Source organism: Lepidochelys kempii, chromosome 7 (genome assembly GCF_965140285.1).
Source record: "Lepidochelys kempii isolate rLepKem1 chromosome 7, rLepKem1.hap1, whole genome shotgun sequence".
Taxonomy (NCBI): Eukaryota; Metazoa; Chordata; order Testudines; family Cheloniidae; genus Lepidochelys; species Lepidochelys kempii.
The window spans coordinates 81,908,546-81,936,411 of NC_136386.1; the positions used below are offsets into that span (position 1 = coordinate 81,908,546).

General features: G+C 43.9%; 1 protein-coding gene across 1 annotated transcript; it reads left to right on the forward strand.

Annotated features, from left to right (window-relative positions):
- The first annotated feature begins 746 nt into the window (after positions 1–746).
- KIFBP (kinesin family binding protein) lies at positions 747–27,866 on the forward strand. Its single transcript, XM_073353504.2, has 7 exons — positions 747–1,507; positions 4,408–4,506; positions 15,019–15,098; positions 15,199–15,382; positions 16,601–16,685; positions 23,627–23,736; positions 26,415–27,866. Exons 1-7 carry the CDS (start codon positions 1,139–1,141, stop codon positions 27,291–27,293), a joined length of 1,806 nt encoding a protein of 601 aa, XP_073209605.2. The 5' UTR covers positions 747–1,138; the 3' UTR covers positions 27,294–27,866.

Consider the following 27,866-nt stretch of genomic DNA (forward strand, 5'->3'; position numbering starts at 1 on the left):
GAGAGCTGCTTGGCCCTACCCTGACATTTTTCCGATTGTTTCTTGAGGTCAAAGAATAAAGAAAAAATGCATTAAAAATAAAAATATTTGCCTTGTTGAGCTGTAGGATGTCATTACTAGATCTAAGAACCCCAGAACAAAATTATTTAAATGGCCTGTGCTCTTGCATTTCCCCGGGGGGCCCTTTGGGGTTTAAGAGAGAAATAATAGGGAGGTGGTGTTAATGGGCACTTCTTCTCTTCTAGTTCTGTGAAACTTACAACCAGCAAAGGAAGATGCTCACTACTGGGAAAAGCATGTGGGAAATCGTTAGCAGTTCATTCCTGGGCCATGTGTGCAGTGGATGGCACCTGACAGACCTCCTGTGTTCCTGCCAGTGCTGCAGCTGCCTTCCCCCAGAGCAGTGGTTCTCAACCGGCACATGTAGAGGTCTTTTGGGAGTACATAAACTCAGCTAGATATTTGCCTAGTTTTACAGCAGGTTACAGAAAAAGCACTAGCAAAGTCAGAATAAACTAAAAATTTCATACGAGTTTATACTGTGTTGTACACTGAAATGTAAATAGATATTCCAATTGATTAATTTGATAATTAGAGGGTTAAAAAGGAGAAAGTAAGCACTTTTTCACCAACAGGGTGCTGTGACGCGTTTTTATTTTTTTGTGAGCAAGTAGTTTTTAAGTGATAAGTGGTAAAACTTCAGGTACCCAGAGGACTCAGACTCCGAAGAGGCACAGAGAGGACAGGAAAGGCGAAGAACCAGTGCCCGAGAGCACTTCATGGGCGCGTCCTGCGCAGAGCTGGGGTTGTGGGAGTGGGACGATCCACCCGCATTTGGCATCTGTTTATTCACCCGTCCCTGGCACTTTTCGAGGCTGCCCCTGAGGCGGGCAAAGGTCGGGCACTGGGCGCCCTGCGGCTCCGAGAACGAGGCGAGGGAGCTCGGCTGAAACGGGCCGACCCTGCGGAGGGTGGGGCGTGGCACGAGCCTCACGTTGGGGTCGGGCGCCATGACAGTAGCGGGCAGACACCCCTAGCGTCCTGATCGCTCGCTGAGCGTCACGTGTCCGCTCTAACACCCCCGAGCCGCCCAGGCGGTTGGTCGCAGTGGCGGGTGGCGCTGGGCCCGGCGAGGAAGATGGCCGCCCCTGCCGGTTGGGCCTCGCTCTGTGAGAAGTTCCGCAGCTCGCTGAGTCTCTCCAACGTGGAGTCCAAGAAGGACCCGGAGAACGAGCCCTACCGCTCCAAGTACGGCGCCCGGGAGCTGCTGGAGGAGATCAGGCAGCTGCTGGGCTCGGAGGAGGCGGCCGAGGCCGAGGGCGCCCCTGCGGGGGAGGCGGCGGCGCTGCGGGCCGTGCGGCTGGCCGTGGTGGAGTATGAGCTCGGGGTGAACCACACCGAGACCGAGGAGCTCTCTGCCGGCGAGGAGCACCTGCTGAAGTGCACCCGGCTGCTGGAGCGCCACCGCCTCTCCCGGGACTGCGTCTCCCTCTACATTCAGGCCCGGGTAGGGAGCGGCCGCCGCCCTGGGCGCCCCGGGACGTGCCGGGCCCACGAGCTTCTGCCGCGGCTCAATGGGTGGGCGCCCTGTGGGCGAATGGCAGGGCCCTGGCTGGACTCCCCTGGCGGGCGAGGGTTTCACTGAGTTGCTCTCTGGGTCCCGCTGTGGTGACTTATCTCGCCGTGGACGGCGGCCGACACGTCTGGGCAACGGGGGGCTGACTCGCTCCTGGCTCTGGGTGGTGGGAGTCTCCAATCGATCTGGAGCATCGTGCCATTTGGGACGTGAAGTAGGTTTGGGCAGATTTGCAGCGTTAGGGTGTTGCTGACCTTAGGCAGCGTAGCACCATAAACCTTGCCCAATCTGGGCCCGTTTTATTTGTGATGCGTAGGATGACCTGAACAGTGTAAGTGGCGGTATGAGCTATTGAAATGCTGAAATCTTAGGGCTATGCTAGTTAATATTCGAACAGTGCTTTGAAAATGTAAAGTTGCATTGCAAAATTGTGATGAGAATTTATTGTTGCAGTTAATCTGTTTGCCTGCTCTTTAACGTTATGGTAATATAATACCATATCTGAGTGAGTAGAGTTTTGCAAATACTATTAATTTCCTTACAATAATTTCATTCTCCTCTATATATTCCTTTCAGAATAGTTACCAAATACATATACATTCTCAGAGATGTTCCAGTCTTTACTCAATTTTTACATGTGCTAAAAGAAGCTGTAACATAAGAAGTCTTAAACAGAAGGACTATTCAGATGTCCTTCGGACAGCTGGCTGAGCTAACCATAACAGGCAACCTCACAATAACTATCTCCTTGTGAAGCCTTGCAAAATTATTATAATAGGGGATAGTGGAGTGACTTGACTACAACAAGTCATTTTTTCAAACCGGTATGTAAAGTGGGTTGGTTACCTGAAATTTTCAAGGTTGCATTTGCATGTGGTCACTGTCTTCCAGTGTGACAGCTTGGGTTGGGCTCATAGTCAACACTATAAACCTGTCATTTAAAAGTAACAGGCTTATTTCAGAAACCATTCAAAATGGGTTAGTGTCCCACCAGTAACTAAAAGGGTCGTAACTATACAAGTTTACATCATGCCAGAGGTTTTTTTTTGTTTTTGTTTTTTTTAATTTCTATTGTCTTAGGCCAAGGATTCAGTTCTGCAAAATCATTACAAAAGGTCCCCCCTTCCCCCCCCGTAGTAATAGCTCACCTTACCTGATCACTCTCGTTACAGTATGTATGATAACACCCATTGTTTCATAATCTCCCCACTGTATTTTCCACTGAATGCATCCGATGAAGTGAGCTGTAGCTCATGAAAGCTTACGCTCAAATAAATTTGTTAGTCTCTAAGGTGCCACAAGTCCTCCTAGTTCTGCTTCTGAATTGGCTTTTTAAAATGGTGCTCGTTTATAACAGACAGGTGCTATCTTCTGGATACACTGTCTTTGTCCTGCTGTTCCTGCCCTTTCTTTTTGCTATATCCAGAGATCTTTCCAATGCTATTAGAAGTTCTGTTGCCAAATGATGCTCTTGTTCCTAGCATTGGACAATGTATGCAAAATAACACAACTAGAAATCATGGTGTCTAACTGGGCTTTTGCACCAAGACTTCAATCTCACAGGCTGTAACAAACCTTGAACATTTAAAGGAAAGCAACATAAATACTGCAGTACAAGCAATAATCTACAGAATTTAGGGGATAGCTGTGTTAGTCTGTATCCGCTAAAACAACAAGGAGTCGGTAACGCCTTAAAGACTAACGGATTTATTTGGGCATAAGCTTTCTTGGTTTAAAAGATAAAAGAGCCAATTCTGTAGATCTGCATCTGAAGGGTTTTCTTTTTTTAAAGTGCTTTTATGTGCTTTCTTTGTACTGACCTCTATTGCGGAAGCACTGGTACAGAGTTTCTTTTATTAGGTCAATTCCTGTGGCCCTGTCTCTGATTTGTGCTCTTCTGCATAGTGCTATACGAGATAATTGATGTCTGATTTTTGCCTGTTACACTGTACATCCAGTCCCATGGACGTAGTGTTTCTCTTTATGAGCACCACACAGTCTGATGCTCCTAAAAGAAGGCTAATTTGAGTGGGCCAGCTGCAGAGGCAACTTGATAGAATTCCACTTTTACCCCTCTGAGTCTCTTTAGTTGTATATTAAGACTTACCTTTTCAAGTGAGCAAATATAGAAACAAAATTTAGTACGTGTCCAACTTGGAACGTTTATGAATGCTAAATTCTTCATGATATACTTGGAGAAGCTCTTTGAAATTGGAGAGTCTCCAGAAGCAATGTAAGAAATGTTGCCATGGGAATTATCATGGTTTAGATCTAAAATACCCATCCCTTAACTTCCACTTCTTAACTTTTCTTGCCACCTTTGCCTATCAATGAAGATACTTATTTAAACATCATCTGCTCTTTTCTAGCTCAACTTCTCATCCTATTTTATCCAGCCTTGAAGTCATAATATTGAATTTCTAACTTCCTGGTAATTTTTATGACAACACTGATGCTATGACTTAATTGCAGGGTGAATCAGAAATAAAACTGTATGAGAGAGAGCGCATCTGTTTAAACACACACCTGCAATAATAAGAAATAGAGAAAATTATATGCTTATGTATGTTTGGGTCTTTATTTTCATGTTTGCTATAGTGTGATAAGGTGTCTTTAAACAATTTAAGGTATAAACTATGAGCCAGGTATTACACTCCTTTTTCTCTAAAAGCAACTCTTATTGGCTCAAATAGGCTGTGTGTGTTGGGGTGGAATTTAGTTGTGTTTAGAGAACTTTGTTGGGAATGGGAAATACTGGAAAATAACTTTTTTTTTTTTTCCTCCTTCTTCCACCGCATCTACCGCTTCCCCTCCCCCTTTTACATTTATAGAACAATTTGGGTATCCTGTGGTCGGAAAGAGGTGAAATTAAAACAGCACAGACTTACTTGGAATCTGCAGAGGCGTTGTACAATCAGTACATGAAAGAGGTACTGTTAACAGAGCTTATTTTACACATGCAGTGCACTATTATTTATTTGTGTTATGGCACCACTTAGAGATGCCAGCCAGGACTGGGGATTATGCAGAATGCTGTAGATGGTAAAAGATGGTTCTTGTTCTGAAAACTGCATCTGTCAGAAGAATATCATTTTTGAGCCTTCACATACAGAGGCATTTCTTGTTAAGTATACATAGTGAATATTTTTTTCTGAAAAACATCTTGGTGAAGCTTCCTACTAGCAGCTACTGTGCTTCTGAAAAGTGACGTGTGTTTGCTAGCACTACGAGGAATTGAGATCTGTGAGTCATCATAGCTTCAGTTCTGGTTTAATCAGCAAATGAACTTGGCTTAAATACTAAAATAAGTAAAATATTCAATGTTGGAAGTTATTTAGCCAGAATTAAAACTAGATGGAATCTAGCTTCCGCTATCTCTACTTAACTTCATACTGATAGTACTGCAAAGCCGTGAGAGACTTCAAACCATACCTTTTAGTTAACAAAGAAAAAGATTAATCTTAAATACTCCTGAACTGTCTGCATCGATTTGCTGTAACAGTTTATAGTGCTGCATGCATTAAGGGCTTGGCTACACTTGCAAGTTGGAGCGTATTAAAGCAATCCCAGGTGCCCTAACACCCGACGTGTCCACGCTGGCAAGGCATGTAGAGCGCCTGGACTCTGCAGCTGGAGCACTCCTGGTAATCCACCTCCAGGAGAAGCATAACACTTGCTGTGGCCGGGCTGAAACGCCTGGACATCAGTATGAACGAGGTGTTACGTTACTGTGCTGTGATTGGCCTCTAGAAATGTCCCATAATCCCCTGAAATCAAGTGGCCACTCTTCTCGTTATGGAATTGGCTGTAGGAATGAGGATATCCCTTTTCAAAGCTCTGTTTCTGACAGCCGGCATGGCATGCTTATCTGCTCTGGGACAAAGCAAACCATTAGTGTGGAATTCTGTTGGGGTGTGTGGGGAGGTAGGGAAGGAGGGAGAGGCAGGCGGGGGTGGGAGCTTGGTCTGCTGCTGTCTGAACTTACAAGACAGCATGCTGACACACTCTCAGCACCCCAAAACACACTGTGTCTCCCTACACACACACACACACACACACACTCAAATATGAGAAACATGTCACAACCGCTTGCGTGCTGGGGTAGCTACCACAGTGCACTGCTCTTTGTTGCTTTACAAGAGCTGCTAATGTGGCCACTTGAGTGCGCTTGAATCTGACAGTGTAAACACACAGCAGCGTTTTCCCTGCTGCGGTCTCCAAAGGCTGGTTTAACTCCCAGCGCTCTACATCTGCAGGTGCAGCCATGCCCTTAGCTTTCTTTCAGAAAGGCTCTTGTGTGTCTCAGGCAGTCTTGTTAATGACCAAACTCCTTATGCATATTAAACAGCAGCACTTTAACGTGTCTGTGTAGTCACAGCACCAGCACTGGGGGAGAGCTCTCCCAGTACTATTTTTAAAAAAAAACAAAACAAAACCCACCTCCATGAGGGGAGTAGCTACCGGCGCTGGGTGCACTGTCTACACTGCCACGTTACAGCACTGAAACTTGCAGTGCTCAGGGGGTGTTTTTTCACACCCCTGAATGAGAACGTTGCAGTGCTGTAAAGTGGCAGTGTAGACAAGGCCTGAGTTGTTGACTCTGCTGTGTGATAGCAATGGCACAACAGGGCCTTTGTTCTTCTCTTTGAGGCAATCACAATGTATCAATAGTGCTGCAAAAAGAGCTTTCTGCATTATTAATTCACCTTTTGTGACTCTGAAGAAAACCGTAGTACACGGCAATTCAACACACTGGGAGGCGGGGAAATCTCTCCAGTTACAGTTTGGCCTCTCTCTCTTTACAAATTTTTGGCCTCTCTGTCTTTGTGAGGACTGAACTTTTTAAAAATGTCTCCTAGTTAACACCTGACACTCATTTCTGGCATTGATGCTGTGTACATGACAACCTGTATTCAGTACTCCTGAGGGCATTCTGCACCAAAATATTAAAAATTCTGCACATGGTATTTTAAAATTCTACAAGTTTTATTTGTCAATAAATAAATGTGGAGGCTCCAGCAGGGCAGTGGGGAGCACAGACCATTGGCTGCACGAAGGTGGGAGATCACTCTGCAGCCTCTCCACTTCTAAGACACCGACTCAGCGGTGAGGCTGCACCTGACCCTGACACAACACAAGGCCTGGGCCTGTCCCAGAAACACACTGGGGCCCTGCCCCTCTGTGCTAGGCACACCAGGTGTGGGGCAGACAGGCTCAACCAGGCAGGATTCAAGTGTAAAGGGTGGGGTGAGAGGGTTCTGTGTGGGACAATCTAGGTGCAGGCAGCTCAGTGCGGGGTCTAGGTGTGGGGGGATCTGCATCCATAGGCGTGGGGGTGGGGTTCTAGGTGTAGGGATGTAGGGAGCTCAGTGGGGAGTGGTCTAGGGTGCAGAGATGGGGGTCTGGGGTTCAGGGGGGCTCCAGATGAAGGGGTTGAGGTTCAGTGGGGTGGGGTTCAGGTATGGAGTGCTTGGGGGGGTGGTTCTGGGTGTACAGGGTGAGGCTTGGCAGGAGCATCTGGGTGTGGAAGGTCTGGATGCACAGGGGTTGGGAGGATGGAGGAGCAGCTCCCCATGCAATGACCCCTCCCTCCCACAACTGAGGAGTTACGGGGCAGGAAGCAGGGGAGGATGCTGCGCTTCCTGCAGCTGGGGGAGGTTTCTGAGGGTGGATTTGACACAGCCCCAGCCACTTCTTGCAGGGGAAGAGGAAGTCCCGTCCTCTCCTGCCTCCAGCCCAGCCAGGACTAGCAGTTGATCCCGGCCCAGGGTAGGAGCCACGGGCTGGGGTGTCTCCAGCCCTGCGGTAATTTACCTCTCTGCTGGCTGTTCCAGGTGCCTGAAATGATGTACCTGCACTGCTAGGGAGTGGGGTGTGACTGCTCTTGCAGCTTCCCTTTGCTTCCCTGTCAGAAATTAATTTTTCTGCGGGGAAGTAAAGAAATCTGTGGGGGACATTAATTCTGCACATGCACAGTGTTGCAGAATTCCCCCAGGAGTAATTCAAGGTTTGACCATAAGCATGATCCTGAAGCATATGTAGGTTCTCTCTCCAATGTTGGAAGCTGGATTGCTATCTTTCTTTTTTTTTTTTTTTTTTTTTTTTTTAATTAACTCCATGGAGCTCTTCCAATGTTTCTCTGAAAAGACTGAATTGAGATGGAAAGCTGGAATAATAGTCAGTTTGGGAAGATTGTTTTGTGGGGTTAGTTTTAACATACATTTAAAATTTGAGATGGTCTGTGCAGTTGTGTATTTACTGCCTGATTGGTAGGGTCTGAGATTTGAATATTAAATATAACCTACAAAGAACTTTTAAAATCAAGTTTATTCACTTTTTGCTGCTTTATGAGGTGTAAAAAGGGATTGAAAGCTTTCAAGTTTCTTGTGACAGGATTGGAGTTTTAAGATTCTATATCTTGTCTCCAGACAGCTTAACTAGTTTTGGCCAATAAGGCAAAAAGCCCAGAAACTCACAAAAACAAAGGAGACCTGGCAGGATTAAAAGGGATCCCTCTCTCACAAGGAGAAGTAGTTATTCAGAGGAGTGAGACAGAGACATGGGAACCCTGCTGGGATGACTGAAGAAGCTAGGCCTGTCTAGGTCACTATCACAGGATGACAGGTTTCAGAGGAACAGCCGTGTTAGTCTGTATTCGCAAAAAGAAAAGGAGTACTTGTGGCACCTTAGAGACTAACCAATTTATTTGAGCATGAGCTTTCGTGAGCTACAGCTCACTTCATCAGATGTTTACCGTGGAAACTGCAGCAGACTTTATATACACACAGAAATCATGAAACAATACCTCCTCCCACCCCACTGTCCTGCTGGTAATAGCTTATCTAAAGTGATCAACAGGTGGGCCATTTCCAGCACAAATCCAGGTTTTCTCACCCTCCACCCCCCCACACAAATTCACTCTCCTGCTGGTGCTAGCCCATCCAAAGTGACAACTCTTTACATAATCAAGTCGGGCTATTTCCTGCATAGATCAAGGTTTTCTCACATCCCCCCCACCCCCATACACACACAAACTCACTCTCCTGCTGGTAATAGCTCATCTAAACTGACCATTCTCCAGGTTTAAATCCAAGTTAAACCAGAACATCTGGGGGGGGGGGGTAGGAAAAAACAAGAGGAAACAGGCTACCTTGCATAATGACTTAGCCACTCCCAGTCTCTATTTAAGCCTAAATTAATAGTATCCAATTTGCAAATGAATTCCAATTCAGCAGTTTCTCGCTGGAGTCTGGATTTGAAGTTTTTTTGTTTTAAGATAGCGACCTTCATGTCTGTGATTGCGTGACCAGAGAGATTGAAGTGTTCTCCGACTGGTTTATGAATGTTATAATTCTTGACATCTGATTTGTGTCCATTTATTCTTTTACGTAGAGACTGTCCAGTTTGACCAATGTACATGGCAGAGGGGCATTGCTGGCACATGATGGCATAGATCACATTGGTGGATGTGCAGGTGAATGAGCCTCTGATAGTGTGGCTGATGTTATTAGGCCCTGTGATGGTGTCCCCTGAATAGATATGTGGGCACAATTGGCAACGGGCTTGGTTGCAAGGATAAGTTCCTGGGTTAGTGGTTCTGTTGTGTGGTATGTGGTTGTTGGTGAGTATTTGCTTCAGGTTGCGGGGCTGTCTGTAGGCAAGGACTGGCCTGTCTCCCAAGACTTGTGAGAGTGTTGGGTCATCCTTTAGGATAGGTTGTAGATCCTTAATAATGCGTTGGAGGGGTTTTAGTTGGGGGCTGAAGGTGACGGCTAGTGGCGTTCTGTTATTTTCTTTGTTAGGCCTGTCCTGTAGTAGGTAACTTCTGGGAACTCTTCTGGCTCTATCAATCTGTTTCTTTACTTCTGCAGGTGGGTATTGTAGTTGTAAGAAAGCTTGACAGAGATCTTGTAGGTGTTTGTCTCTGTCTGAGGGGTTGGAGCAAATGCGGTTGTATCGCAGAGCTTGGCTGTAGACGATGGATCGTGAGGTGTGGTCAGGGTGAAAGCTGGAGGCATGCAGGTAGGAATAGCGGTCAGTAGGTTTACGGTATAGGGTGGTGTTTATGTGGCCATTGTTTATTAGCACTGTAGTGTCCAGGAAGTGGATCTCTTGTGTGGACTGGACCAGGCTGAGGTTGGTGGTGGGATGGAAATTGTTGAAATCATGGTGGAATTCCTCAAGGGCTTCTTTTCCATGGGTCCAGATGATGAAGATGTCATCAATATAGCGCAAGTAGAGTAGGGGCTTTAGGGGACGAGAGCTGAGGAAGCGTTGTTCTAAATCAGCCATAAAAATGTTGGCATACTGTGGGGCCATGCGGGTACCCATAGCAGTGCCGCTGATCTGAAGGTATACATTGTCCCCAAATGTGAAATAGTTATGGGTAAGGACAAAGTCACAAAGTTCAGCCACCAGGTTAGCCGTGACATTATCGGGGATAGTGTTCTTGACGGCTTGTAGTCCATCTTTGTGTGGAATGTTGGTGTAGAGGGCTTCTACATCCATAGTAGCCAGGATGGTGTTATCAGGAAGATCACCGATGGATTGAAGTTTCCTCAGGAAGTCAGTGGTGTCTCGAAGGTAGCTGGGAGTGCTGGTAGCGTAGGGCCTGAGGAGGGAGTCTACATAGCCAGACAATCCTGCTGTCAGGGTGCCAATGCCTGAGATGATGGGGCGCCCAGGATTTCCAGGTTTATGGATCTTGGGTAGTAGATAGAATATCCCAGGTCGGGGTTCCAGGGGTGTGTCTGTGCGGATTTGATCTTGTGCTTTTTCAGGAAGTTTCTTGAGCAAATGCTGTAGTTGCTTTTGGTAACTCTCAGTGGGATCATAGGGTAATGGCTTGTAGAAACTCGTGTTGGAGAGCTGCCGAGCAGCCTCTTGTTCATATTCCGACCTATTCATGATGACAACAGCACCTCCTTTGTCAGCCTTTTTGATTATGATGTCAGAGTTGTTTCTGAGGCTGTGGATGGCATTGCGTTCCGCATGGCTGAGGTTATGGGGCAAGTGATGCTGCTTTTCCACAATTTCAGCCCGTGCACGTCGGCGGAAGCACTCTATGTAGAAGTCCAGTCTGCTGTTTCGACCTTCAGGAGGAGTCCATCTAGAATCCCTCTTTCTGTAGTGTTGGCAGGGAGACCTCTGTGGATTAGTATGTTGTTCAGAGGTATTTTGGAAATATTCCTTGAGACGGAGACGTCGAAAATAGGATTCTAGGTCACCACAGAACTGTATCATGTTCGTGGGGGTGGAGGGGCAGAAGGAGAGGCCCCGAGATAGAACAGCTGCTTCTGCTGGGCTGAGAGTATAGTTGGATAGGTTAACAATATTGCTAGGTGGGGTGAGGGAACCATTGCTGTGGCCCCTTGTAGCAAGCAGTCTCTACGTAAAAGAATAAATGGACACAAATCAGATGTCAAGAATTATAACATTCATAAACCAGTCGGAGAACACTTCAATCTCTCTGGTCACGCAATCACAGACATGAAGGTCGCTATCTTAAAACAAAAAAACTTCAAATCCAGACTCCAGCGAGAAACTGCTGAATTGGAATTCATTTGCAAATTGGATACTATTAATTTAGGCTTAAATAGAGACTGGGAGTGGCTAAGTCATTATGCAAGGTAGCCTGTTTCCTCTTGTTTTTTCCTACCCCCCCCCCCCAGATGTTCTGGTTTAACTTGGATTTAAACCTGGAGAATGGTCAGTTTAGATGAGCTATTACCAGCAGGAGAGTGAGTTTGTGTGTGTATGGGGGTGGGGGGGATGTGAGAAAACCTTGATCTATGCAGGAAATAGCCCGACTTGATTATGTAAAGAGTTGTCACTTTGGATGGGCTAGCACCAGCAGGAGAGTGAATTTGTGTGGGGGGGTGGAGGGTGAGAAAACCTGGATTTGTGCTGGAAATGGCCCACCTGTTGATCACTTTAGATAAGCTATTACCAGCAGGACAGTGGGGTGGGAGGAGGTATTGTTTCATGATTTCTGTGTGTATATAAAGTCTGCTGCAGTTTCCACGGTAAACATCTGATGAAGTGAGCTGTAGCTCACGAAAGCTCATGCTCAAATAAATTGGTTAGTCTCTAAGGTGCCACAAGTACTCCTTTTCTTATCACAGGATGTTAAGGCTTTTTAAGTAAGATAACAAACACTCTACACACATCTCTTAAAACGCTTTGTTCCTACAGCAAAATAAACAATGCTTTGGTCGCTATTTACATCACTGATCAAACTCCCAAAGAGAAGAACCACAGGTGCTGAGACCAGTTGGACCTGCTCGCTTATCATGGTTGATTCAAAGGGTACTGTAGCCCGGGGCCTGGTCTAAGAGCGGGAGAATCATGGAACTCCATCCAGCATAGGTAAAGGTATGAGGCCTGAGATCTGAAGGGTACACTGGGACTGGAAAGGGGAAAGAGCCGGTGCAGGAAGTCCTGTAACTTTTTAAACTTTAGAAATGTCATCTCTGATCTCCTGGAATTTACTGAAGAATTTGTTGGGAATCTCTGAAGGAATGTGTTATGAGCTCTTGCACCTCAGCTGAACTGGTGGGAAACTTTAATAAATACTTTTTAATTTAAAAAAAAAAAAGTTAATTAGTTATTCTAAACAGATGTAACCAAAAGAAAAAGCATTAAACAAATTGACTCTAAAAATTCTTTCATCCCTGGGTTATTTAACTTTTGCGCTCTTGTGATGTAATCACTTCATTAGCTCTTCAATCACCATCCTTTTCCAGGCTAGACAAAACCTGACTTAAAGACCAGTAGAATAGATATGTATTTTTAAAAAAAACAACAACCACTTTCAGGGTTGTTTTTAATGAAAAAGCAAGTAAAGGCACAAGCCTATTGTACGGTGCGCCCCCCCCCCCAATTTGTGGGAGGAAAAGGTAGCTATATTACTCCCTCTCCCAGCCCCTGCCCCACTTCTCATGAGGAGTGTTTCTCTGAGCTGCTCCTCCTTTCTCTGCAGAGTCTCTACAGGAGGCAGAGGGAGGTGGATTGCCACAGAGAGAATTCCATTCTGGCCACGTCTTCAGTTCTATTCTAAGTGTAAAGAACAGAATGACTTTAATGTGTCAATCCTGTTTTGCGTTCATTTCATGAGCGTGGTCCAGATTCCCTCTGTCTCATGGTACGTCTTGAGAATGTAGACAAACCAAGCCTGTTACAGAAGTTCCATTCTTCTTGATATTCTTCTCTTAGCTTGGCAGAGACCGTGTGGCCCAACAAATAAGGCACTGAGCTTTGCATCTGGAGATTTGGGTTCTAGTTCCAGCTCTTCCACTGAGCTGTGGAGACCTTGGATTCGTCCGTTTGCCTCTTTGTGTCTGTCTCTGCACCTGTAACAGGAGGGTAGTAATATTTATCCTCCCTTGAGATATATGGATGAAAAATCTATGTCAAGCTAAGTACTGTTATTGCAGGAACATTTATCTGCTGTTCATTTCTGAAGTGATCAGGCAATAAGCTTGTAAACTACTAAGTACGCTAGTACAGCAAGTTGCACTGCGAAACTGACCTCCGTGATGAAGATGCTCATAATGTCAAGTAACGTGACTGGCTAATATATTGGCATGCTTAAAAACTTACAGAATGGTAAGTGATATGAGGCAGCCATCTTGGAAGCACATCCACAGTCCTCAGCCAGTGCCACCAGCAATTGAGGCACTGTTGGGTAGGTGTACCAAATTTTCATAAAAAGCAGGCACATACATATCTATGAAGCAAGTTAGGTGCAGACAGACAAAGTTGTGCTGTAAATTGTGTTGGCATGGGTATGGCCCAATTGTACTAGATATAACTGTCTGACAGCTGTCTTATAGGAACAGACACAATGGCAAGATGCTGTATACAGGACCCTTCTGTATAAACCCCAGAAATCATCTCCATAAACAGAGCAAACAAAAACTATTAATATAGAACAAAACTACATTTACTTCACACACATCTTAAATATTTGTTTAAATCTATCTAAATCAGTACTCAAAGCTATGACTTTCCCCTTTGAAAACTGGTGGAAGAGAGATGCTTTACGCTTTGGTTCAGTCTCTTCAGGAAGCATGGTGTCTCTTTGGAATGAATGTTTTGTTGTTCTCTATTGAACCTAATAAATTGAAATTGATACATCACTGGAGTTTTTCTTTAAAATGAATTGCACTTCACTTGTGGTCATGCAGCTAGATTTGTGTGGTGTCCTTTCACTCTTTGCCTCTTTCTTGTCCTTGTATAGGTGACAGTAGGGACCTGAACTAGCAAATGCTGTGATCTGCACTTTGTTAGAAATGGCGTGCCATATGGGGATTTGATATGCTGGGAACTCAAGCTTTCCTGGCCCCAGGGGAGTGTGTAACCCAACTAACTCAGTGTGTTCTTTGTTCCCTTCTTGTGGCTAGACCACAGAGAGAGATTTTGGGTCTATTTCCTCCATGTTAATGGCTGATGACGTGCTATAGCTTAAGCAGTAGAGACTCCATGCTTCTAAAGCTTGTCTAAACACACATGCTGTACTGGTTTCAGTATACTGGTATAAAGTGATACATCCTCCTCTAGTATGGACACAATATCAGCATAAAGGTGCTTTAGACCAGTATAGCTTTTCCCATATGGGAAGGGGAACAAGCTATACTGGAATAAGGCTCTCTTATACCAATATAAGTGCCTCCATACCATGACTTGTACCAGTATAACTATTTTTATTTTTAAAAAATCCATTCCTAGCCAAAATAGTTTCACCGTTTCAAAAATAGTGTGTGGACTGGCCTTAGATCAAGAGATTGTTCATGGGGAGTGAACCTGTAATCTCTCCAGGGACATTGTTATGCTTTCACACATGAGTGAAATTACTGAGTGACATTACTCTCACAAAGTAGTTCTTTGACTTCTGTGGGACTGCTCCTAATAAAGCTACTCACATGCGTAAATGCTAGTGGGATCAGACCTCATGGTAGGGTCTGCTAGGCATTCTCTATGCTTATCCTGCAGGAAATATTGTGAAGGATACTGTGTGTGTGTGTGTGTGCTGGTAGTGTATCTTGGTAAATGAATTCTTTATTTGATATTTGTAGACCTGTTTAATAAATTCTCATGAGATCAGTATGAATCCAGAGTAAATTAGTTTGTCACAATGTAATATTTAAAAAAATATACACAGTTATATATGAGAAGCAGTTTTATAACACAATAGAAAAAGTGAGGCATACTGTTTGCTTTTTTTCTAAAAACATCTCATGGACTTCAGGAAATCACATTAAATGTAACATTCAGAAGTTCTGTGGAAAATCAACAGTCTAGTGTTAAATTTGGGGTTGAAAAACTGCAAAATGCTCACAGGTCTTTCTGGTCTTGCACTGTGTTTCACACTGCAGCCAGCAGAGGGAGCACAATATCACTAAGTTACAGGTTGTGTACTGGATATACTGCTTATTTTTCAGAATGGGAACCCTCCCCTTGATCCCAGCGAACACTTCATGGCTGAAGAAGAAAAACTTACAGATCAAGAGAGATCAAAAAGGTGGGTGCTGACTAGAGTATACATTTGAAATGAGTATGTGATGGCTGTTTGTTTTTTAAAAATAAATAAATCTAAAGTAAGACCCAAATTGTCTTCCCAGATTTGAAAAAGCCTATACCCATACTTTATATTATCTGGCCCAAGTCTACCAACACCTGGAAATGATTGAGAAGGCTGCCCAGTATTGCCATACCACCCTTAAACGACAGCTTGAGTACAGCGGCTACTATCCAGTAGAATGGGCTCTGAATGCTGCTACCTTGTCACAATATTATCTCACTAAGGTAACCATTTAAATGTTCTCTGCTATGGTTATGACTTATTAACCTGCAATCATAAAAGGTAACTACAAAGTCAGAGTTGCTGTTCCAGTAGCTCATTGAGGCATGGTGCCTACTGGATTTTAAAATGTCCTCCTTTAAACACACAAATAGACCTCAAATGTCAAACATCTGTCTTAAGGGAGTGCAGTGGTTGCACTTCCCGTGGTAGCATGTTGCTGAAAGTAAGCAGAGGGGTAAATTTAAGAATTAAAGCACAAGTGGGCACAGTAGTACAAATAATTAATAATAATGGTGGTGTGTGATGTGGTGCTTATGAGATTTTTTTTTTAAAGGTGAAACAAAAAGGAAAATATTTTTAAACTACCTGCTAATACTTAGTTCTTATCTAGCCAAAACAAATACATTCAGGCTTGAGTCTTACAATGCACCCTTTAAGTAATTGTTCTTGAATATTTTAGCATGTGCACAAAATTTGTGGAAGGTTGTGTGAGCCAATCATATAATGGATGCTCTGTTTGCCTCCAGAGTCTCTGTACTGTCACTAAACAACTCACTGCTTTGTGAAATCCTTCTGTTTTTATATGAGGCCTTTCCTACGGAAGACAACTCCAATTCTAATGTGTTCTGTAAAACAATTTGGTGCTTTGGAGACTTCTGCAATACCACTCAGTTAAGAATAGAGTTTCAGCAGTAAACTATCACTCCTGTACCTTTTGAGGAGATAAACTGAAGGAATTAACCATCAAGAAGGAATTTAACCATCAAGTAAAGTACTACTCAATGCGAGAGTAAGGGAATCCGAATCTGACTCATAATGTGTGCTCAGTTTATGTTCAGCTCAGGGCTGTATTATGCCCCACAACACAGTGTTTACCACAGACCCAGGAAATGACAGTAGCATAGGTCAGAGCAGCATGGAAAGAATTTATAATGTTTGTGCTTCAGTCCTGCTATAAAAGGCAGTGACTACCTCTGTGGAGGGTTGTTGGTGGGAAGGTGCTATATTCCATAGTAGATGTAAAAAATCATCTTTCCTTTCAAATTGTACTATATTTTCTAATGACCAAAGGAAAATGTCCTTGAACCTTTCAGTTCTGCAATTTCCCCATCTTCACATGTCCTAACTATACAACTTGAGGGACTTAATTAAGTCTAAAGTAGCAGCTCATTGGCTGTTTTGTACCTATGGTTGAACACTGCTGTTTCTCTCCCCCACAGCAATGCTTTATGGAGTCTCGACACTGTTTAGCAGCTGCTAATGTTATCTTTAGCCAAGCTGGACAGGTTCCTTCTTCAGAGGACAGTAAGTTGTGTGGTTTTTTTTGTATTTTTATTTCACTGATCGTTAACTTCAATCAAGTAGCTTGGAAATAAGCATTGTTAGTATGGATGTTAAATGCTCATGTGTTCATCAGTTGGGAGCTCTTAATAGGAGTTCCAGTTCCTTTTGGAGAATTAATTATCTTCCCTTATACCAGTACTACTATTAAACTAAGATTTTTAAGTTGCATGCACAACAGTTCTTAAGATTTGGTACATGTAAACACCTTGAGAAAAGCTCAGATATTTATTGCTGCTGATTCAGGAATTTCACCAGAGTCAGGTGATACTTTAGTGAGTTTTTTTTGGTAAAATTGACCGATGTTAGAAGTTGCCAGGAGGATGGAGGAAAAAACATTGGGGCAGTTCTAAAATGTGAACATCTCCGTCCAGGTGTTTTCAGGAGTATGAGAGAAAATGTCTCACCCTTTAAAAAAGAAAAAAAGAAAATAAATAAAAAATCCTGGCTCTCACATTTACAGTACAGTGTATAATCTGTTTAGAGCAATCCCTAAATGAAAACTGTTAAACAAATCTGATGTGAGAAGACATTTGCTGAGAATAGGCTTAAAATGAAGACTTCAGCAGAAAAGCAAATACATGTAAAACACCCTACAATTTGTCACTTGACATGGTGCAATCTCATTAGATGGTAGTTATGAAGTTGTCATCATCCCTGACTGACTTTGTATTGGTGTAATGAAATAAACAACTCGTAAATCAACACAATCAAGTGCAATAGAATGTACCTTCCTAAAAAGACAGCCATGCTTCTGAGGGGGCATGGTCATATGACTGTAGCTGTGCTACTTGAAACATCCTACTTCGTTACTTCCTGTAAAACGGTAAGCTTTGGTTTTGCATATCTACAGCACAGCCCTGGGCGTTTCAAATCTTGGACAACTGAAAGCTTCAGATAAATGAGGCTTTAGACTCATGGCAGATTGTGTTAGCATTCAAAGGGGCTGCATTTTTGGATTCTCCTAGCCTGCTGTTGCTGCAGTGAGTGTTAGCTAGTTTTAAAGAGTTCATGCTAATTGGAATGTAGTCCCCTTAGATCCAATTGGCATTGTTATTCAGGGACAAAATACAGCTGAAGGGAACACAGCCAAGCTTCCTTTAACCAGAGTTCAGTCAGCTGGGTTGCACAGTGTATAAATGTCATCACTTACGACATTTTTTGGAAACTTGAAAAGGACAAAAACCTATATAGAATCACCCTTTACATCTCATCTAGCCAATTTAGCTACATTTTTAGGAGGCAGGCTATGCAAGAGCCATTTTAGATAAGGAGCCCAAGACTTTACGTAATACTGGTTTCAGAGTAGCAGCCATGTTAGTCTGTATTCGCAAAAAGAAAAGGAGTACTTGTGGCACCTTAGAGACTAACAAATTTATTTGAGCATAAGCTTTTGTGAGCTACAGCTCACTTCATCGGATGCATTCAGTGGAAAATACAGTGGGGAGACTTATATACATAGAGAACATGAAACAATGGGTGTTACCATACACACTGTAAGGAGAGTGATCACTTAAGATGAGCTATTACCAGCAGGGGTGGGGGTGGGGACGACGGACCTTTTGTAGTGATAATCAAGGTGGGCCATTTCCAGCATTGACAAGAATATCTGAGGAACAGGGCGGGAATAAACATGGGGAAATAGTTTTACTTTGTGTAATGACCCATCCACTCCCAGTCTTTATTCAAGCCTAAGTTAATTGTATCCAGTTTGCAAATTAATTCCATTTCAGCAGTCTCTCATTGGAGTCTGTTTTTTGAGGTTTTTTTGTTGAATTGCAACTTTTAGGTCTGTAATCGCGTGACCAGAGAGATTGAAGTGTTCTCCAACTGATTTTTGAATGTTATAATTCTTGACGTCTGATTTGTGTCCATTGCTTCTTTTCCATAGAGACTGTCCAGTTTGACCAATGTACATGGCAGAGGAGCATTGCTGGCACATGATGACATATATCACATTGGTGGATGTGCAGGTGAACGAGCCTCTGATAGTGTGGCTGATGTGATTAGGCCCTATGATGGTGTCCCCTGAATAGATATGTGGACACAGTTGGCAACGGGCTTTGTTGCAAGGATAGGTTCCTGAGTTAATGGTTCTGTTGTGTGGTATGTGGTTGCTGGTGAGTATTTGCTTCAGGTTGGGGGCGCTGTCTGTAGGCAAGGACTGGCCTGTCTCCCAAGATCTGTGAGAGTGATGGGTCGTCCTTCAGGATAGGTTGTAGATCCTTAATGATTCTTTGGAGAGGTTTTAGTTGGGGGCTGAAGGTGATGGCTAGTGGGGTTCTGTTATTTTTCTTTGTTGGGCCTATCCTGTAGTAGGTGACTTCTGGGAACTCTTCTGGCTCTGTCAATTTGTTTCTTCACTTCAGCAGATGGGTATTGCAGTTGTAAGAATGCTTGATAGAGATCTTGTAGGTGTTTGTCTCTGTCTGAGGGGTTGGAGCAAATGTGGTTGTATCGTAGAGCTTGGCTGTAGACGATGGATCGTGTGGTGTGGTCTGAGTGAAAGCTGGAGGCATGTAGGTAGGAATAGCGGTCAGTAGGTTTCTGGTATAGGGTGGTGTTTATGTGACCGTCGCTTATTATCACCGTAGTGTCCAGGAAGTGGATCTCTTGTGTGGACTGGTCCAGGCTGAGGTTGATGTTGGGATGGAAATTGTTGAAATCATGGTGGAATTCCTCAGGGCTTCTTTTCCATGGGTCGAGATGATGAATATGTCATCAGTGTAGCGCAAGTAGAGTGGGGCATTAGGGGACGAGAGCTGAGGAAGTGTTGTTCTAAGTCAGCCATAAAAATGTTGGCATACTGTGGGGCCATGTGGGTACCCATAGCAGTACCGCTGATTTGAAGGTATACGTTGTCCCCAAATGTGAAATAGTTATGGGTGAGGACAAAGTCACAAAGTTCAGCCACCAGGTTTGCCGTGACATGATCGGGGATACTGTTCTTGACGGCTTGTAGTCCATCTTTGTGTGGAATGTTGGTGTAGAGGGCTTCTACATCCATAGTGGCCAGGATGGTGTTTTCAGGAAGATCACCGATGGATTGTAGTTTCCTCAGGAAGTTAGTGGTGTCTTGAAAATAGCTGGGAGTGCTGGTAGTGTAGGGCCTGAGGAGGGAGTCTACATGGCCAGACAATCCTGCTGTCAGGGTTCCAATGCCTGACATGATGGGGCGTCCAGGATTTCCAGGTTTATGGATCTTGGGTAGCAGATAGAATACCCCAGGTTGGGGGTTCAGGGGTGTGTCTGTGCGGATTTGTTCTTGTGCTTTTTCAGGGAGTTTCTTGAGCAAATGGTGTAGTTTCTTTTGGTAACCCTCAGTGGGATCAGAGTGTAATGGCTTGTAGAAAGTGGTGTTGGAGAGTTGCCAAGCAGCCTCTTGTTCGTATTCCGACCTATTCATGATGACTACAGCATCGAAATACTGGGTTGTACTAATCATAGAGGTCTGTCAAGACATCTTAGAATAAATATGAAGTAATTGACAGCTGTGAATTCACACATCTAGATTGCCATGGTCACTTGACTGTGTTACTGTCTGGATCACTAGGGTGACATTGGGGTCAGAAATGTGGTATGCTTTCACCAAGGAAACCACCCAGAGACTCCAGCCAGTAGGAGTAGAAGCAGCCAAAGATGGAACTGCTGCACTGTGGCAGGGAGGGGTAAAATGGGGCCCAGCCAGAGCCACCTTTCCCTCCCAGAACTGTGCAGGGGAGGCCACACGCTCATGCTCTGGGGCTTGCATCTCTCCTACTGTCCTTTGGGTTGCAGAGAGGAGACGACTCCTGGTAGGAACCAAAGTAGGGATCTTTGGACATTGAGAACTCTACGGTTGTGACTGGACTTCCTCTGCTCTGTGCTGAGTGACTATCACTCACACCCTCATCTCTTCACCTGAGCTTCAATCCACACTTGATGTCTTACTTTCTTTTCCCCCTTCCCTTCTTGCTGATATCCTCCAAACTAAACCACCTTCTCTTCTCCCGGCTCTCCCCTCTCCCCCCCACCCCCCAAAATAGTGGAACTAACATGATGATTGCTGCCATCATGCTGTTCAATCTGCTTGTGTGTCAGACCCTTTCCTCCACCCTATGTCTGTCTTGTCTATTTAGATTGTATGCTCTTCAGGGCAGGGGCCATTGTCCACTCTGTGTTTGTACAGTACCGAACACAGTGGTGGGGCCATTTTCTTGGCTGTCCCTTAGTCACCTCTGTTATTACGTAATCATGTTTATTACAGTAAAGTATATGGACAGTGATGGTCTACTTCCAGCACATAATTGAGAGTTGAGAGACAAGGGTCCTCTTTCCAACTCTGCCAAAATCTTCCTCTGTGACTTTGGGCAAATTGCTTAACCTCTCTGTGCCTCAGTTTCTCATCTGTTAAATAGGAATAATGATACTTCTCTTGTATAGATGAGGAAGCTAATGACTTGAGATCATTGGATGGAAGATGCTCTATAAGTGCAAAGTGATATTTATTACAGCATGCTGGGAATTCCTCCTGTTTTGGTTTTTGGTTTTGTTTTTTTTTCTTCTCCCTTCCTCTTAAGTTTTATATCCTGAGCCACTGTACTATGAAAATCATCATATGGAAAGTTCTGGGATCTAAAACATGGGAATAAGTTCCACTCACTCAGGGCTTGTCTACGCTACCAAGTTTTGTTGCCAAAACTTATGTCGACAACAAACCCCCCCACCCCCCCAAACTCAACAAAACAAAAATCGCCAAAGGGTGTTCACGCTTGCTCCCTCTGTTGACAGATCATGTCCACACTGGGGACGCCATCGTCGACCGGGTGAGCAATGCACTGTGGGTATGTATCCCACAGTGCAGTGTTGTGGGGAGGAGGAGCTGATCGCTGTGTATCCTGGGATTCTCTTTGAGTTCTCCCACAGCCCCCTCAGCTGCCTAGAGCAGCATCGTGAGTAGCTCTGTGAGCTCTCCATGTTGAGGAATGGCAAAGCATCACAGCAGTCTGCCTGCTGCTGTGTTCCTAGTGCAGGGCAGAACAGGACCATTCCGATTATTTGCTCTTTGTTTCCCCAAAAGGAGCAACACACAGCTATGAAAGGGGAAGGGCGCATGCCTGCAGGGCAGCAGAGATCAAAACACTGAGCAGAACAATCAGGGCAGGCATTGTGGGATACTGGTGGAAGCCAGTTCTGTGGACAAAACAATCTGCAGTGTCTACACTGGTTCTTTGTCGACAATAAAGGGAGGGGAAAAGACAAAAGTCTCTTGTAGGGGTGGAAGTTTTTTGTTGCCCAAAACTGGGTGTTTTTTGCGATGAAAGTCCCATTGTAGTGTGTAAGCTCTTGCTGTTTTGTTGCCAAAAGGCAGTTTTTGACAACAAAACTTGCCAGTGTAGACAAGCCTTCAGATTTTCAAGCTAGGAGCTTTCAGTCAGTGATATGTCACACTTCTGCATATGAAATGGTTGCAATTCATCAAATCTCTTTTAAAGGAGAAAAGGCTGGATTGATCAGTAAAGGCCTAGAGCAGGGGTCGGCAACCTGCGGCATGTGTACCAAAGGCGGCACGTGAGTTGATTTTTGGCAGCACTCTGCTGTTAGCCGGGGTCCCAGCTGCCGGCCCTGCTCAGCCCACTGCCAGTCTGGGGTTCTAGCCGCCAGCCCCATAAATGTAAAATGCATTATTGGCACGCCAAACCATAAATGAATGAAGACTTGGCACACCACTTCTCAAAGGTTGCCGACCCCTGGTCTAGAGCAGTGGTTCTCAAACTTTTGTACTGGTGACCCCTTTCACATAGCAAGCCTCTGAGTGCAATCCCCCCTAATATATTAAAAACACTTTTAAATACATTTATCACCATTATAAATACTGGAGGCAAAACCGGGTTGAGGTGGAGGCTGACAGCTTACGACCCCCCATGTAATAACCTTGCAACCCCCGTGAGGAGTCCTGACCCCGAGTTTGAGAACCACTGGTCTAGAGTTACTTCACCTGAGTACTTGCTTAAAGAATAGACACCTGCAAGCATGTGAACGGAACATCTAAATTCTGTTAGTAAAACAAAAACAAAACCATCCGCTGTGTACAGTGCAGGGATTCTTAAACTAATGAACAAATGGAGGTCACTTTGAGGCTGTTGAGAACTCTCCTCCTCTACCTCTTTCTGCACCCCCCCCCCCCCAAAAAAAATAGAATGTAGTGCCTGTGAAAGGTACCAACTTAACAGCACTGGAGACTGAAGCATCCTTTGTATCCAGAGGACAAGAATGGCGGCATCAGCAGTGCAGGCTTCACCACATTGTCCCACTAATTTGTCTCCACTTCCATTAGAGGTGATGGGATAGTTAAGTTTTAACGTCCGTTCTATCTTTGGTGTCTGTGTTGAGATGTCAACACAGTTGCAAACTGTGATTGTGGTGGGGAACTTGGGGAGGGAAGGAGAGTGTAAGAGTTTGTGGGCTAGCAAGTCTTCCTGTACTTTGGATTGGCCACAGACTTTGCTTCCTCAATTTGACAGTCTCTATTTCACTATAATTCTTAGGGCTGTTGCAAGAGCAAACAGTGTCTTAGTCATGCTAGAGAGCAGCTTTTCTGTTAGTTGATTTTGAAGGGCAGATGGGCTCTCACTTTAGAACAGAAAACAAATCTGTTTTATTATACTCTGGAAAAACTCCAAACCAGGTGGTCTTCCTGTTACATATCTAAACTGTTTTTAAAGGCAGTACTTGATAAATCCACAGTAATCCATCTTCTGAGTCTGTTAGTTAGGGATTACAACCTTTGCACTCTTAAAACTTTAAAGGAAAGACAGAAAAATATCCTGATCAATGTAAATGATTGTTCTTCCTTTTTAATGTAACATTTGAGCTGGAATACTTCACTTCTCCCCAGTTTTTTATGTGATATGTGTATTTATCAGATGAAACAGAACAAGACCAACAGGATCTTCGACAGAGAAAAGCTGAAATTGCAAGATGTTGGATTAAGTACTGCTTGACTCTTTTGCAGAGTGCTCGGAAATCACTTGAGGTAATCAAAGATTTCTGTTCACAATTGTTTAAAAGTATCAACAAAAACTTCATTTATAAATAACAGGAATAACTTCACAACCAAACATTAAGGATACATAGTTGCACAACCAGTAATCAGGAGACAAATATTTGAACTCTAGGCTGTACATGTTCTAAAAACAGTTAACCCTTGAATAAAGCTGTTATATTACAAATAAGTATAAATGTTGTACCAATAAAATAAAAACCAGCAGGATCTTATTAAAGGGAAAAAGGCAAAATACCACATTTACTGTGAATACAGAAAGAATCATAGTAAGCAGTTAGTTATAGTTATAACATTCCATTCAATCTCAAATTTATATACACACACACACACACACACACACACACACACACACACATATTCTGCAAGGTTGTTATCATAGTTACCAGCCTTAGAGTTGCTCATGCCAAGCCACTGGCCAGGTGGCCTGGACATGAGGAGGGAGCAGGGCCTTGTCAGATGCTCATCTGATGCTCCTGGAAGTTGGTTTTCAGAATCAGACCCCAAAGTTCTCACTTTTTAGAGTCTATTTTTATAGGAATTTCTTCCTATGCCAGTCTATGGGAATTGCTTCATCATGCTGTTGCTGAATCAATCAGCAGATAGCACATTCCTGACGGCTCCAAGATGTTATCTTGTTCTTTGGTTCTCCCATCCTTGAGGCTGTTGGGTGGATTCCAGTCTGCCCTCCGGGGGGGAGTCGTCTGGTTATTTCCACTTGATGCCTTCTTCAGCCGATGGACACTGGATTCTTAGGCTGGCACCTCCCTGATCATTCAGTTATTATCCACACCAAGCATCCATCCACATACATCCTCTATCTCTATTTTAATCACAATTGTTAATACAACAAAAGGGTGGGGAGTCTCTGGGTGCTGTTTCTGTTGTTAGAGTATTGCTTTGAGTCTCTCTCTCTGTGAATTGCTTTGAGAACAGACTCTGTCTTAGAATGTACTAACACAATTAGCAGCTTGCAAGTTTCACACATAGAGGGAGAGAAACAGTACCAAAAACCAAGAGACCTCTTAATTAGTAATACCCTGGAATTTAAACTCTGGGGAATCAAACTCATTTGTGATTTTTAATACAGAACTTCTTTAATATGATCCAACATGGAGACCGGATAAAAAACAAGCTGTTTGCTCAGCCCTGCTGGTTGATTAATGGAACATAGCAACTTTACAAGCCTCCCCGATCTTTGCCCACAAAGTCCCCTTCTTAGGCTTTAATTCAGCAGAGCACTCAAGTATTTGTTTGAGGCCTTGTCTACGCTACAAAAATTTTTCGGCAAAAGCTGGCTTTTGCCAACAAAACAGGAGGACGTACGCACTAAAAAGCTACCTTTGGTGGCAAAACAAAACTACCTCAACGAGAGGAATAAACCTTTGGCAGCAGAATTAAAGCAATAAAGCATCAGTGTAGACACTGCTGTTTGTTTTGTCCACATAACTGGCTTCCACCAGTGTCCCACAATGCCTGCTGTGATCACTCTGCTCACTGTTCTGATCTCTGCTGCCCTGCAGGCATGTGCCCCTCCCCTTTCAAAAGTCTGGGGAAGTATCTGACAGCTGAGCGGGCTGCTCCCTTTGGGGAACAAAGAGCAAATCATTAATGTGGAATGTTCCTGTTCTGCCCTGCACTAGGAACACAGTGGGGAGGGAGAGGGGGGGAGACTGCCGTGCTGCTTTGACATTCCTCAGCATGTAGAGTCACAGAGCTGTTCAGGATGCAGCTTCGAGCAGCTGAGGAGGTTGTGGTAGAACTCCGAGGGCATCACAGAACCGCAGGCAGGCAGAGTGGCCTGCTTTGGGAGGGACTGCTGTGCCAAGCTGGGGGCTGACGTGTGTTTCTTTCTTCCCCCTCCACCTCAGGATAGGTCAGTCGGCCTGCTATCTCCCCCGCCCCAGACGCACCACCCTCCTCTCCCTCCCTCCCACGCTTCAGTTGAAAAAGTGGCTGACAATCTACTAGGATGCCCCTGGAACGATGGGATTGAGAAACCTGCATCGTGTGACACTGTACCTGCCCCATGAGGCATTGCAAACCCTTCCCAAAGCACCCTGCAGCCAATTGCACTGTGGGGTAGCTACCACAGTGCACTGCTCTCTGTCGATGTAAGAGCTGTTAGTGTGGATGCACTCTGCCGACAAAAGGAGCTAGTGTGGACATGCAACAGTGGTTTTATTTAAAGCGCTTTAATTAAAGCGGTATAACTTTTGCCAACAAAACTTTGTAGTGTAGACAAAGACTAAATGTAAGCATGTGGGTAATGTGATCCTTATTCAGCACTTAAGCGTTCAAATAGTTCCATTGACTTCCAATGGGACTATACAGTGCCCATTAAGAAGCTGCTGAAAGTACTTTGTTGAATTGAGGTCTTAAAGGGCTCCAGCTCCATTGTCTGTCTGGATACAAAAACCTCCTGGGGTGGAGACATACATCTAAAATATCCATGTTAAATAAATCTCATGCACTGCAGAGGTAAGATCATAATTTGTGTAATTTAGTGAGCATAAATTTTAATATGCTAGCATGCCCACTCTCTTGTCTTGCTGTTTGTTTGCATTAAGGACTGTAGTTAAAAGCAGCTTCAATACATGTTGTTCTCCGTAGCCACATGTATTTTAAACTAACATGCTCTGTCATTTTAGGATAACATCGGAGAGTTGGATCCAGACAGGCAATCAGAACTTAAAGCTCAAAGGAAAAAAGAGGAAGATGAAAAAGAGAAGGGCAGGAAGAAAGCTGTTCTCTTTGGAACCAGTGATCTATGTGACTCTATATTAGCCACAGAAGAGAAAGTGAGCTGTATATGTCCTTTAGATTTTCAAGAAGCCAGAGAAGTCTTCCTAGTGGGTCAGAATTACGTTCATGAAGCAAAAGAGTTCTTTCAGTTTGATGGCTATGTTACTGACCATATTGAAATTGTTCAGGACCACAGTGCCTTGTTTAAGGTGCTTGCTTTCTTTGAAGAAGACTATGAGAGACGCTGCAAGATGCACAAGCGTAGAATAGATATGCTGGAGCCCATGTACGTGGATTTGAATCCACAGTATTACCTGTTGATCAGTAGGCAGCTTCAGTTTGAATTAGCAGACACCTACTATGAGATGATGGATTTAAAAGTAGCTATTGGTAACAGGCTAGAGGAACTCGACTCTCATACTATAAAAAAAATTAATTCTCTGGCTCAGTTAGCAGTCAAGTACTATGAACTCTTCTTAGATTCTCTGAGGAACCCAGATAAGATATTTCCTGAAAAACTCGAGGATGATGTTCTTCGCCCTGCAATGGTGGCCAAATTTCACATTGCACGATTATATGGCAAGCTTATTACTTCTGATGGCAAGAAACAACTGGAGAATATGCAGACCTCATTGGAATATTACACATTTCTGGTAGACTATTGTGAGAAGCATCCAGAAGCTGTCCAGGCCATAGAAACTGAACTAGAACTCAGTAAAGAAATGGTTGGTCTGCTTCCAACAAGAATGGAGAGGCTAAAAGCCAAACTGTCTCCGTTCCGTTAAACTCTTGTCTTCAGTGAATGGAAATGTGCAATATTAAAATGATCTCTGTCAAACATACTTTGGGACAGTTCCCATACCTTGTTGTTGCCCTTAGCATTCAGATGTTTGCAGCTATAAGATCCAGATATGTTAGGCACTATAGAACCTTTTTTAAAATTGAGAACTGTCTAGTTTAGTTTCTCGCCCATGCTAATGGTATAAACTCTAAATGTAAAGTGAATGTCCATTTGATGATTTGTATTGCATGCTCTTTATGTAAATACAAACCCTGCCTGCCTGCCTTTCTTCCTCCAGTACGTAATTCAGTTTCTAAATGTAGTGTTGTACTTCAGATGTTTCTTTTAAGGGAACCTTTTGGGTAGCTTGACTGGTCCTAGTTACCTTTAATAAGAATCAGACTTTAGGCATGCATTCTGTCTACTAGACAGGGTTTTAGTCTTTCTAACCCATGCTCCAAAGATTATCCATATGGAAAGGAGCCTGATTGTCCTGTATTTTGTATGTTGATAAGTGACTTTTGTTGCAATTAAACACACCTATTAGAGGCTCAATAAATGGACTTGCTTGACTAAA